Raw genomic sequence first — 13,189 nt, 5'->3', positions numbered from 1 at the left:
GGGAGGAAGAGGGCGGAGGAAGAGAAGGGAAGGAGGGAGGAAGAGGATGGAGGGAGGCGGCGGGGCCGGGCTGCGGCTGGAAGCGAAATCTCGGGAAGAGGAGCGGGAGCAGAAAGCCCAGTCCCTTCCCAGGGTCTGCGGCTGTCCTTCAACAGCATTTCTCCCTTTGCTTGGTTTTTTTTTTGTTTTGTTTTGTTTTTTGTTGGGGGGGGGGGGGGAGGGTGTGGTTTTGTTTGATTTTTTTTTTCTTTGTGGTTTTGTTTGGGGGTGGTTTTTTTTTTTGTGCGTGTGGTTTTTTGTGTGTGGTTTATCTTTCTTTGGTTTAGGTGGGGTTTTGGCTTTTTCCCTTCTTTTTTTTTTCTGTTTTTGTTTTTTGTTTTGTTCTTGGGGTTTTTTTGTGGCGTTATTTGTTTGTTTGTTTCTGGTTTTGTTTTTTAATTCTGTGTATTTTGACTTCTCCACAGTAAAACGCCTCCCAAATCTCCAACCTCTTGAGGATTTCAATTTCCAGCCTGAACACCCAGCTGAGTGTGTTCCGATTCAACTCTGCTTTATTTCCTCTCTGAAAGTTCTATCAAAACCACTGCATCTCCTCGCACTCTCCTGAGGGATTTTTTGGGGTTTCTAAAAGTGTAAAGTAGGTTCTTCATTAATCTGTTTGTCTTAAGCTGCTTAAAAATACTCATTGGCTGTATCAGGAGCCAAGGGCTTAAAAAAAAAAGTGCAGGATTTGTGGAGGATTGAGTTGAATTTCTCAATTGTCTGGAACTGGCATTATTGCTCAACATCCTAAGAAGGGTGATATTCCTGCTTTCCCTGGTACTCACCAGCCCAATTTTGGCTTCATGAAGCAAAGTCATGTGGGGTTTGTTTCCATTTTGTGATTTTACTGCCTTCTGCTGGTCAGAGATGATCAGGCTGAGCTTAATTTTTTATAATCAGCACATGATCTAAAATTTTGCTTCAGTGCAAATGCCAACAATAGATGCTTTGTGTATTTCCTGGAGGGTTTTTTTCTGCAGCCTCATGGATATATTTCACATGGTAGGGTTGATCAGTAAAGAGGATTGTAGGTTTTAATGTGCAGACTACATCTTGTTCCAAAAGTCTGGCTGTTAGCTGGAAGTGGGGATGTAGCAGATCACCTTTCTAATTCTTCCCTGCCTTTCAGCTCCCTGCTTGCCCTTTGCTTCCAAGATAAAGATAAGAGATTTAAAAATAAAAACCCTGTTGCTGTTTGCGTAAACTCATGAAACTATGGCCCCATGACAGTGGGTGATCTGTCAGTGCAGAAAGAAAGGGGCCTCCTGCCTCCAGAATTTCATGATCTGTTTTAGGAATAATAGTTGTTTAAAGTTTTATCTTTGCTTTTATTCCCCAAGACAGAGATGGATGTGCTTGTCTGTGTAGGGGCTCGAAGGTGGAGAGCTGAGGAGCTGACAGGGCTTGGATCATCCTAAATGTTGTACAAAGAATTATCCACCTGATCAAAGGCAATGGCTGTTCTGCTGCCTGGAATTAGTTGCCTTCACCTTCCTGCTCTCAAATATAATAGCCATGCCCTGAATTGATAGGCCACACAAGGTGCCATCTGGATATACACTGTAAATCCCCTGGGCAGGCAGGTTATGAGAAGGAAGATGCTTATTTTCTGCTTTTTTTTCCCCCACAAAACAAAGCTTTGATTGCCAAATAACCACGCAGGCAACCATAAATAACAGTCTGTAAAGAGAAAGTTTTCTTCACATCCACCAGTTCCTATTTCTGTAGGAAAGGTTTGCAGAGGGAGTGGGAGAGAACTGAGTTCAATAGACTTATAACAAATGTCACAGAGTTCACACTTTCAACATATTAATGGCATGAAACCATCTCTGAGCTCCATTTGAATGTAGTAAGGAGATTTTAAAAATCTGTGTTCATGGAAAATATCATTTGTCTCTGCTTTTTTTGAATAGGTGAACCAGGTGGGTAGCAGACACCAAGTGGCAGTGGCAAGACTAAAAATTAGAGGAGGTACTCTCTGATTTATGGAAATACACGACATTTATCCACCAAACACTGCAGAAGGGTAAGAGAGCACTGGGCAGTGGGGAATGAAGCTTCTGCTCCTGTTGCTACCACTGTTCCATCATCAGTAATCCACAATATATTTAGAAAAGCTCATTAAACATTTGGCCAAATATGCTTTCCCAAACGCTGTTGTCTGAAGAGAGCAGACCTTGGGTCAAGGAGATCAAGAGAAGGGAATTTTTCCTCGTTTATTTTTAGTTTCATTTCCTAGGGAAGTAAGCCATCTGTGATCTGTTTCCCTCTGGAAAGTTTTGAATCTGCTCTGCCATTCAAGTTTGCAGAACCTCAGAGATGTTAAATACCTCCAGTTTTTGTAGGAGGAGCTGCTCAAGTAAAAAGAGACTCTAGAATAGGAAAAAGGGGGAAACATGGGAATTCAGACTGTGTGAATTTGTGCATCCTTTCAGGCAGCAATGAGGCTGAAAGGGGGCAGCAGGAGCTGGATTGCTCTGACATGGTTGTCTCCCCCAAATTAACCAGCAAACTTCTGCTTGTACCACTCAGTTCCACCAAAACCAGATTTCCTTCCTCTATCCCAGGATTAGGGTAAGGAAGAGGAGGCTTCAGTAGGATACTTGGAAGAGTCTGTGCCCAAGCCACCCTTAATGTAAGATCTTAGTTATGCAGGAGGAAATGAAACACATTAGTGGCATTTATAGAGTGTTGAACTGGGGGAGGTTGTGAGCTGTGCTCGGGGTAGAAACAAACTACAGAAATTATGAGCAGGAATTCACAGAAGCTCAGTTGGGAAGACTTGAGTCCTTCTCTGAGTGGATTTAACTTCAGCAGCCCACCTTTTGAAGTGAAGAAATCTCAAAGTAAATGTGCCAGGAGACAATAAAGCAGAAGTGAAGCTGCCATCAAATACCACCATAGGAAGAAGGCTCTGGAAAGGCTGGTACAGTTCTGTGGGTCTGTGAAGGAAATAACAGGGATGTGAGGGATGTAGTGAAGGCTGCAAGCATTCAGAGAATCCTCACTCATCCTTAAATCTCCTGGTTTCTCATTAATCCAGCAGAATCTGGGCACTGGCCAGACTGAGAACGACAGCACATTCTGTCTTGCCAGAGGTGTCCAGAGAAAATCACAGTTTATGTGACACGTGGAGTTCTTTGCATTTCAACATTTGCTGAGACAGGCAGGGATTTGGCCCTTGCCGAGTGCTCCTCGTTCCCCGCAGCTGCCAGGAGGTGGCTCTCTGCATTTGCAGTCCCTATTTACTACTTTGTTTATGGAATTAGCTGGATGCGTTTTCCGTGGAAAATGTTTTCCCTGCGTTTGCCCCGAGGAAGTTTACGTCAGGAGAACAAGGAAGCCCTGGGCTGAGTAAATAATCTGCTAACAAGCAAGGCATGGATCAGTTCACTTTCGTCCAAATGTTTTCTGGCTGTGATCCAAAGGGAATTTTCTTGTGCAGGACCTAATCTTTTAAGGTTGTATCTATCAGGCTCAAGGAGTTCCATCTGTATTTGTAGGATGCATTTACCAAATTTGATTATCGTCCAGTAGAAGTCATTCTAAATTTTAAAAAAAAAGCGCATTTTAGCCACTTGCTTTAAAGGATGCAGGTAGTTCATGGGCAGGTACCCTGGTGAATTGATTAAAATGCTCCTTCAGTCCCCCTTTTCAGTGTGAGAGTGGAAGAGACAGCCCCGTGTCCAGGCCATGGACTCCTTTTTGGAGGCAGTGATGTCTCTCCAAGGCTGATGTGTTCTGTTGGAATCCAGAGTGGAACAAGCCAGGTTCCTTCTGTGCTTCCTAAAACCTGGTGAGGAGTTACAGTGTGTTAAAGAGGAGTAACTATTCAGTATCCTTGTCATGCTGGTAAAGTTCTAGGTTTAAAATTGGTTACTAGGAAAATGTAGCCTCTATTCAAACATTAATTTAAATTAATTTGGGCTGTCTGGAGGTATTAATTGCAGGTACACAGCCCTTCCACTCCTGATTTGTCTTCACCCTCATTCTAAGATACCAGGCACCCTTGAGGACGATACATGGGCACGAACAACAACAGTGTAACACTCCAAGTACATCATGAGTCACATACAATTTCACCCTATATTAAAAGAAAATGGTTCCATCTTCTGCTGCAGGCAAAACTTGCCACACAACAGTTGTTTCTGAATCAGGGAGCGCTGCTAGTTCCTAAAAAAGTATTTTTTTTGCAGACTGTAATTCTATGTTACAGGTTTCTCTGTCCAGCTGGTTGGTCACAGTCTCCTCTTTGCAAAGCTTGAGTTTGTTTCTTCAGACCAAGCATTTCCTTCGTTAATTCACTTCTAGGATGAGGAAACAAGAGACAGAAGGGTTGTGACTGTGCCTGTCAGGGGCTACACTCACCTTAGTACCCCAAATAGCACCACGACACCACCACATCAACCCCCCCCCCCCCCATGTTGTTACCGTGACTTTTAGTGTTTGGCATTATTGAATTTATAATGGTCAAAACCTGCAATTTTTTCCCCTCTTATTTCTTCACTTTTTCCTTGACGTCTCTTGGTTAATGCTGCATGCACTGCAAAATTTAGAGCCAATCTACAGAAGCTTCTGGGTTTTTTTACAAGGTCTCATGTACATTTCTGCCAATGTCAGTGAGCTCTTACTGTTTGAACTCACAGACTTTGTAGACTTTTGCTGGGCTGTCACTATCTGAAAACTGATGAGGAATCTGTTTTTCTTAAACTCATTGGGTGTTGACTATTAATTGAGGGATTTTGCTCGTATTTAACCCAGCTATATTGAGAAAACCTATTTATCTGCAAAGCAATGCCCTCCTGATGTGAGAACATAATATATGCTGTGTTTGATAGAGATCCATTTTATACCCAGATAGGATGGCTGGAGCTCCTCTGGCCCAGCTCTCAGCTACAGAAAAAGTCAAGGAAAAGCAAAGCTGCCATCAAAACTCAGCAAGTAGTGCCCAGAACCTAACCCAGGTCCTTTCTCTGTGGTAATGACTGACAGGAGGGGAAAATGAAACCTAAAATCCAAGAGGTCTCTGGTGGACCTTGGATACTCCGTGCTCTGTGTGTCAGGGCTGCTGGGGCTGGGCTGCTCTTTGCACCCTCTGGCAGCAGGAAGAGTTTCCCTTTCAGAACTGCAGGATTCCCAGTTTTGGTCTCAGAGTTTGAGTTAGGCAGGAATATTTTGCCCTCCTGCATTCCAGATTGGTGCCATTTTGGGAAGAAAAAAGAGGGGGAAAGAGGTGGTCCATGATGCTTTGGTCTGTTCTTGTGAGCACATACACTCATATGTGAGACTTTGCTCATAGAATCCCAGACTGGTTTGGGTTGGAAGGAACCTTAAACCTCATCCAGTTCCACCTCTGCCAGGGGCAGGGACACCTTCCACTGTCCCAGGGTGCTCCAAGCCCTGTCCAACCTGGCCTTGGACACTTCCAGAGATGGGGCAGCCACAATTTCTATGGATGTAAGGAGGTCAGTAGCTTATCCCACTCACACTGTGTGAGGGACTTCCCTGGTGTGCAATTCCACACGCAGGCAGCAACTCCAGAGCAAAAGTCTTTTGTCTTGGCAGGCGTTTGTGGGATATTTCCTCCCCTCCCCCTTGGAGAAGAACATCCCTTTCTCAGTGCCTACAATAGGTCTTTGCTTCCCAGGATCTCCATCTGTGTGCACGTGTGTGCCACATGACAGCACCTTTGTGTCGTGGGGCACAGCCTCACCCACACGGGATTCACTTGGTGGCTGCACAGAGCCTGATTAAATCCACTGGGATCACTCACACACGGAGATCTTTGCAGATTTTGGGGCATTCCCTGTGTAAACACATGCAAACAGCAAAGCAGAGGAATTCCACACAGCTGGAAATCAGTGGCTCCTGTGAGGGGAAGGACTTGTGTCCTCAGTGTGTGGGAAACGTTCACACAATGCAAACAGATGGAGTGGGGGGAATTAACACTCCTGCTTTTGGACACTTCCTGCATGACTATTAATAGTTCCCTGGTTTGGATTAATGGACAGCATATGTCGGGTAACAGGGACTTGGAGTTATCTGCTAGATTGTGTCCTAGGCTCAGTCTTTTTTTGAAGTTGCAAAACAGTAATTTTTTTTTTCAACTCCCCACCTTCTACTCCCTCCTCTTCCCATTAGGATAACCCCCAAACCATCACATGGTGGGAGACACTGGTAGTGATGGCATGTTTGGATGGGAAGATGGATGGTACCGTCTTCCTCTGAAGACACTGAATCATCGTTAGGGACAATTTTTAGCCTTTCTGAAGGAAAAGATGGTGTGATATGGGGCAGGATTGACTGAGAGCCCAGTTTGTCCATGCAGGTGGGGCTGTGGTGGTCAGTGGTGTGTCCTAGTGCCATGTTGGAGAGGGATGAGGTGGCCAAGGGACCCCTGGCCATTCCATGACACTCAGTGAGGTCTTTAGGAGGGACATGAGGAAGAATTCCTTCACAGAAGGGGTGATGAGACATTGGAAGGAGCTGCCCAGGGCTGTTTGGGGTCCCCACCCCTGGAGGTGTCCAAGGAGGGACTGGAGGTGGCACTCAGTGCTCTGGGCTGGTGTCGGGGTGGGGGGGGGAACTGGGCACAGGTTGGATTTGATGGTCTTGGAGGGCTTTTCCAACCCCAGTGATCCTGAGATTCTGGTGCTCGAGGGGTCGGCACACACGTGACTTTGGCAGCAGTTTTGGGCTGAGGGCCGGGGAGCGATGCTGAGGAGCCTTTTCCCCAAACCACCGGCGGATCCCCTTCAGCGCCAAGAACAACCCCAACCACTCCGTTTTCACATGGGAATAAAGCGGCACCGCGGCGGGGACGGGACGCGCTCGGCGTGGGAAACCGAGGCTGGTGGGGGTCACGACCCTGGGGATGGGGATGGGGGCAGAGACAGAGACAGGGATGGGGACAGGGATGGGGACAGGGATAGGGATGGGGACGGGGACAGGGATGGGGACAGAGATAGAGACAGGGATAGGGATGGGGACGGGGACAGAGATAGAGACAGGGACAGGGATGGGGACGGGGACAGGGATGGGGACAGAGATAGAGACAGGGACAGGGATGGGGACGGGGACAGGGATGGGGACGGGGACAGGGATGGGGACAGAGATAGAGACAGGGATGGGGACGGGGACAGGGATGGGGACAGAGATAGAGACAGGGACAGGGATGGGGACGGGGACAGGGATGGGGACGGGGACAGGGATGGGGACAGAGATAGAGACAGGGATAGGGACGGGGACAGGGATGGGGACAGAGATAGAGACAGGGACAGGGATGGGGACGGGGACAGGGATGGGGACAGAGATAGAGACAGGGACAGGGATAGGGATGGGGACAGAGATAGGGACAGGGATGGGGACGGGGACAGGGATGGGGACAGAGATAGAGACAGGGATGGGGACAGAGATGGGGACAGAGACAGGGATGGGGACGGGGACAGGGACGGGGACAGGGATAGGAACAGGGACAGGGATGGGGACAGAGATAGAGACAGGGATGGGGACGGGGACAGGGATGGGGACAGGGATGGGGACAGGGATGGGGACAGGGACAGGGATGGGGACAGGGATGGGGACAGGACCGGGCCGGCCGCGGTCACGCCCCGCCGGCCGCCCGCCCCGCCGTATATCTGCGAGGAGCGGCCCCCTGGCGGGAAGGGGGAGGAGGCGGCGGGCGCGGCGAGCGCCGGGGGTGGGAGCTGCGCCGCTCAAGTGCGCGGCTCGGCGGAGCATTACGGCGGCCGAGCGCTGCCCGGGCCGGCAGCGCGGAGCCCGCAGCGCGGCCATGGCCGAGCGCCGCGCCTTCGCCCAGAAGATCAGCAGGTACCGGGGGCGGCCGGGCTGGCGGCGGCACCGGCACCGCGCGTGGGGACGGGCGGGCCCGGCCGCGGGGGCTCCGCCGCTGCCGCGCCCCGGGGGCGAGCGGGCCCGGCGCGGCCCGCGGGCGTCCGCGCCCTGCCGGCCTCCGGGGGCGCCGGGCAGGGTCCGCCCAGCGCGGCCGCGGAGCTGCGCGGGCCCCCCCGCCCGCCACAAAGGGCCCGGAGCGGGCGCGGCGGGCGCCGAGCGCGGGGCCGCTCCCCCGGGGGAGCTCCCGCGGGGAAGCGGGGGAGGGAGAAAGAGGAGGAAAAGAGCCGTGGAATTCCGCTCCCGCGAACAAAGGCCGGCCGGGCGCTTTGTGCAGCCCCTCTCGCCGCACAATGGGCGGCCCGGCGCTTTCCTGCCGGAGCCGGCCCTGCCCCGGCCGCCTCCCGGCGCTGCCCCGGCCCCGCACCTGGGAGGGGAGCGCCCACCTCCCCCCGGCTGGAAAATGGAGAGAGAGCTCCCTTCCAGCGCCTTCCTTTTGTGTGTGAGCAGGGCTGCTTCGCGGGGGCACCGCTCCTTGGACGCGCAGAGCTACGTGAGGCTCGCGGTGCTGAGCATCCTTGGATTTCTCAAAGTTTTGTTATTTTTTAAAGAGGAGCGTTTATAGAAATTTACCTGCCAGTAGCAGGTTTCTGCAGATTTACATTCTGAGTTAGGCGTGTGGTTCCAGGTAGGAACAGTTTTTCTGTCTGCAGGTCTGACCAGGTAACCTTTGGTGACCGTGGTACCTCTCCTACCTGTAACCAGCAGTGGAGTGAAAGCGAGAACCCATCAGTTCTGCCAGAACTGTTCAGGAGGCTGTGGACAGTAGCAAAAGGAGTATCATTTTCATGCCTTTGAGTGAGAAGCTGTAGGTACAAATAGTTGCAGTTAGAGAAACTGTGATGGAGAAGGGTCATGGACAAAGAAAAAGGAGGTCAAAGGAAAAGGCTGGAGAGGAGGTGGAGGAGTGACATCAGTCCTACCCCACTCATGATCTGGAAACAGGTGAAAGCACTGCTCTTCCCTTCAGGTTCTCTGCACGTTTTGATGTGCACTAGCCAGGGGTTAATGTGACAGATCAAGGAATAGGGAGAGATGGATTTGCTGCCAGACCGTTTTTCCTGCTTCTTGATTGTAGTCATAGAAATAGTCACATGAGAGACAAGCACTAGGAGTCGGAGTGTCAGAGTTGTGCAGCCCTAGCAGGAAGTTAACTAAAATGGCCCTGGGGTGACCACTGTGGTGCTCAGTGCTCCTGCCTGGTGCAGAGGGTTCATCGGGTTGTAGCACAGATGTGCCACCTCTGTGCACCTTTTGGGCTAATCTGATCCTCTCCATGTGTTTCCCAGTGTGTGTGTGTGGGTAGAGGTGGTCTTTAAGCAGGTCGGGTTCATCTGTGCCTATGGAAGGACCCAGGTGCTTTGCAGTGAGGTCAGGGCTGTTGCATGTCCAGCTGTCTTTTACACTTGGAAGATTATTGTGTTTTCTCTGGGGTTTCCCATGTTGTAGTGTCATATTCTGAGAAATCTCATGTTCCTGGTTCGTGGCCTGCACATCCAGTGCACGTGATGGCAAAAGCTTGTGGGCAGAATGTTGCACCTGGGGATGCCCAGCCTGGGCTGTTGCCCTTCTCCTGCTGGCACAGAACGTGCTGCTGGGAATGTTGCTGTTTCAGGGGATGAGAGATTGGAGCAAGAGGTGCACAGAAATCCCAAAGCTGTGCTGGTGGCTGCTGGAAGCCCTCCCCAGTTCCATTGTTTCGAGAAGAATAGATCCCTCACATTTTCACACTCTGCCCTCCGGTTTGGCTGACTCACCGAGGTAGAAGTAGCATTTGTCTTATTCACAGGAAATAGCCATGCTGCTCTTGCCTTGCCTCAGAGCCCGGGCTTCAAATGGATGTCACTCAGATCCACCAAGGCAATCCTTTAGCCCAGCTGCAAGGTTCTAAACTAAACTAAACTAAAAACAAACATGAGATGGGCTGAGCTGTTTCTTGGAAAGCCCAGGGATGTGGTCCCACAGTTCTGATTTATCTGCTATGCTTTCTTCAGCCACTGTGATGCCTCTCAAGGGCATGTGCAGAATGCCGGTGCCATGCCCTGCCTGGTCATTGCCTCCAAGTCTTTAAATGTTGGGCAGAGGCTATCAGTAATTGCCCAGCAATTTCAAAATATCTTTTAAGACTATGTTATAAGGTATCTCCATGATTAGGTCCTGCTGCATTTTTGTGGGATGGATTTAAACAAGAATTTGGCCACCACAGGTACTTACTAACTCTTCTTGACTCCATCAGAAGAAACTCCCGAGTTAAACTTACTATAATGCATTAATAATACATAAGATCTTGCCTGATATTGCTGCTAATTTTTAATTGGAGATATATTGTTAGGAAATTTTTTATTAAACTGTAGTGGATCACATCCTTCTGCAGCATCACGATGCTTCTCTAGTGGCACAGAGGCTGTTGCTTCCATCTCAGTGTAGAAGCAGAGGAACTCCAGTGCCACCTGTGTCCAGTTCATGTTCCCAGTTGTGTTATCCCAGTACATTTTCTGGATATGGGGCTGCTTGGCAAAGAAGCAGGATGTGGAAACACCCCCCCCCCCAAAAAGGTCAGTTCTGAGTTCCTGAATGCCCCAGTAACTGGAGCATGTTGTATCCCAGCACTGCAGTGTTTCCTGGGGCAGGCAGAGGAAAAGGTGTGCAGGCTTTTTAGAGTTCAGAAGGAAAGAAAAACTCCCCCTTTAAACCTCACACAGCAAAAACATTACAGGGATAAACCCATGTAGCCTTTCATGTGAGCCCCTGACTCAGGGCCTTGTCAGTGCTCTTGGACTGTCCTGAAGCTGGGTTATCTGGGGAATTCAGAGCTGCTGCTTCAGTCAGACCATCACCGTGGAAGTGTCTTTGCTTGGAAAGAGTTTTGATCTTCCTTTCCTGCTCCCATGATGAGAGAGGCTCCCTGTGACTTGGAACAACACACCTGCCTTGCCCTCTGTTTTACAGTGCATATCAGCCTCACACAAACCCCACAGTGTCATTTTTACCACTGCTCTGCATTCTCTTGCTGAGAATTTTCAGTTTTCCTGTGCCCAGCTGTCAATGGGGTCCAGAGAAAAATGTTTTCACCTTGTGGGTCCAGCCCCTTCCCAGGTGCCTCCATGTGAACAGGAACCCTGTGAGGTGCTGCTCTCTAGGGCTGGGGGGTCTTCAGCAGGGGCTGATCCTGCTTTCAGACATTCAGTGACTTGGAAATTCCCCATCATCCAGGGCTCTTACATTGTATGGGACTCCTGGAGTAATCACAGCTTGTCTTTATGGATTTGAATTGAGGGGAAAACACTTGTGTTCACTACATTCAGAGCATCTTATTTCTGCTGCAGCTCCCTTTACAGCGATGGGGTGCTGTAAAACGGGGACTTGGGAAGGCTGAATTTGCATTTGTGTTTTTTACATTGCCTGAAGGATGTGTCAGGGGGGGCTGACAGCCTCCTGTGCCCAGCCCTAGGGTAAAGAGGGATGGTGTGAAACCTGCACCCACTGAAATCAATAGCAGAGCTGTCACTGGCTCCCAGGAGCACCAAATTGGGCCAGAAACGTGGTCACAGCAGAATATTCATCACAGTTTATTCTCTTCCCACATCCAGCTGCCATTTGCATTGTCAAAACACTGTCATGGATAACTGAAAGGATTTTTAACAGGAATTTCAGAGCATCCCTTTCCCATCCTCTCCAAAAGTCCCATTGGCTGTCCCTATTCAGCCTCTGTGGATGTCTCGTGTGGGAGTTGGCAGCGCTCTGGGAAGCCCAAGAAAATCCCTGACTGCTTCAAGCAAGGGAGACGGCAGGGACAACACTTCATCTCCAGGGCTGTGCTACAGAGCTGCATCTCTGGCCAAGGCTTCCTTCTTTGGTTGGGTGTTTTTAGGGTGAGGTGTGACTTTGCTCTCCTGCAGGATCCGCTGCTGGGGTGATTTCCACAGTCAGGTGTCCTGGGAGCTCGTTCCCTCGACTGCAGCTCAGGGGTGAAGTTTCAGCCTCAATAATCAAATATTATCAGAAGAACACCACAGGCAGCGTTGTGTGATGTTTTCTCTTTTAATCAATGGTGAGGAAAAAGGGAACATGTTGTTGCTCATCTGTGTTAATTTAGGAACCCACACGCACCCTGCAGTGGTCGGGATCAGGCTGGGCATTTCCTCAGCTGTAAATCAAACCCATTTCACTCCCAGGGGAAGGAGTTCACTCAGAAGGAAACAGGACCTGGGGTTTAGGAGGAAGGCTGGGTGCAGGGCTGAACTGGCAGAGTGGCTCCAGGCCAGAGCTCTCCCTGGATCCCTGGAGCAGGTTCCCTCATCCAGCAGGACGCTTCCCTGGATGGTGACTCACACCTGGATGGGGCTGCAGGCAGGACAGCCCAGCCTGGAGCACGTGGGCACAGAGGGCCAGGCCCTCTCTCTGCAGAGGTGGCACACACAGCCAGTGCCACTGGGCTTTGGGAACTCAGATCCAAGCACAGTGAGTCAGTGGGATGGATGCCTCCAGCCCGTGCTGGCTGAACAGAGGGTGATGCTTTCACTTGAAGAAGTAAATGATGTGTAAATGCAGTTTTCTCTCTCTGAGGGAGAACAGGCAGCTTTGCTGGGGCTGCAGATGCCTCACTGTGCCAGGCTGCCTTTCTCAGAGGCTCCCTTGGTGTAGAGTCCCTGCACGTGACACCCAGGGTGAAGAACAGGCAGGAGGAACAGTTCTGTAATTAGCAGGATGGGGAGAAGCAATTTACCTTGTCCTTTCCCAGTGGATAGGGCTGTGGAAAAGAGAGGCTTCCTCACATCACCCGAGGCTGTCCTGACCCACCTTTGCTGGGAAAAGGGAGAGTTCCTAACCTTGCTTGGCATCACCAGGCATGACTTGTGGAGTCTTTTTTTGGGAAGGCAAAAAGAAGAACTGATATTTCCAGTTCGCTGCTTAAGCTAAAAAAAATGTTAAAAAAAAAAAAGGAACAGTTTTTGGGGTTGACCAGGCAGGGCACATAGAAACAGAAATTATTTTTTGTGTAGTAAAGAACCCTGGGAGTGCAAACAAATGGTTTCATTTTGTTATTTGCAGCTTGGAGTACTTTGAGAATGACCAGTTTTGTTTTGCTTTAGGAGCCAGTTCCAAGGGGAATTTTCTTCCTCTTCTTTGTGTGTTTTTTTTTTTTTTTTCCTTTTTCTGTGTGAACCACATGCACACACAATAATTAACCAGTGAAGAAGGTCAGAAAGGAAGTGACTGGGGAAGATGTACTTTA

The 13,189-nt window shown here is 49.8% G+C and overlaps 1 protein-coding gene and 1 long non-coding RNA gene across 7 annotated transcripts in view; both read left to right on the top strand.

The window, feature by feature from the left end:
- Positions 1-42: 42 nt before the first annotated feature.
- On the top strand, positions 43-4,441 carry LOC138113922 (uncharacterized). Its single transcript, XR_011152392.1, has 3 exons — positions 43-133; positions 465-637; positions 1,956-4,441. It is a non-coding gene; the product is annotated as an uncharacterized lncRNA (long non-coding RNA).
- Positions 4,442-7,754: 3,313 nt separating this feature from the next.
- The window catches only part of DOCK7 (dedicator of cytokinesis 7), a 93,462-nt gene continuing 88,027 nt past the window's right edge, over positions 7,755-13,189 (top strand). For 4 of the 6 annotated variants that reach the window (XM_069023572.1, XM_069023570.1, XM_069023576.1 and 1 more), the window contains exon 1: positions 7,761-7,872. In XM_069023572.1, coding sequence (XP_068879673.1) covers positions 7,835-7,872 — 38 coding nt within the window. In that variant the 5' untranslated portion in view covers positions 7,761-7,834. Of the gene's footprint in view, positions 7,873-13,189 lie in introns of all 6 variants that reach the window. The other 2 variants (XM_069023573.1, XM_069023571.1) reach the window with 2 other exon arrangements.

The sequence above is a fragment of the Aphelocoma coerulescens genome, chromosome 8, assembly GCF_041296385.1.
Source record: "Aphelocoma coerulescens isolate FSJ_1873_10779 chromosome 8, UR_Acoe_1.0, whole genome shotgun sequence".
Classification (NCBI taxonomy): Eukaryota; Metazoa; Chordata; class Aves; order Passeriformes; family Corvidae; genus Aphelocoma; species Aphelocoma coerulescens.
The sequence above is the reverse complement of the archived record's forward strand: the minus strand, read 5'-3'. Positions and strand labels throughout refer to the sequence as shown.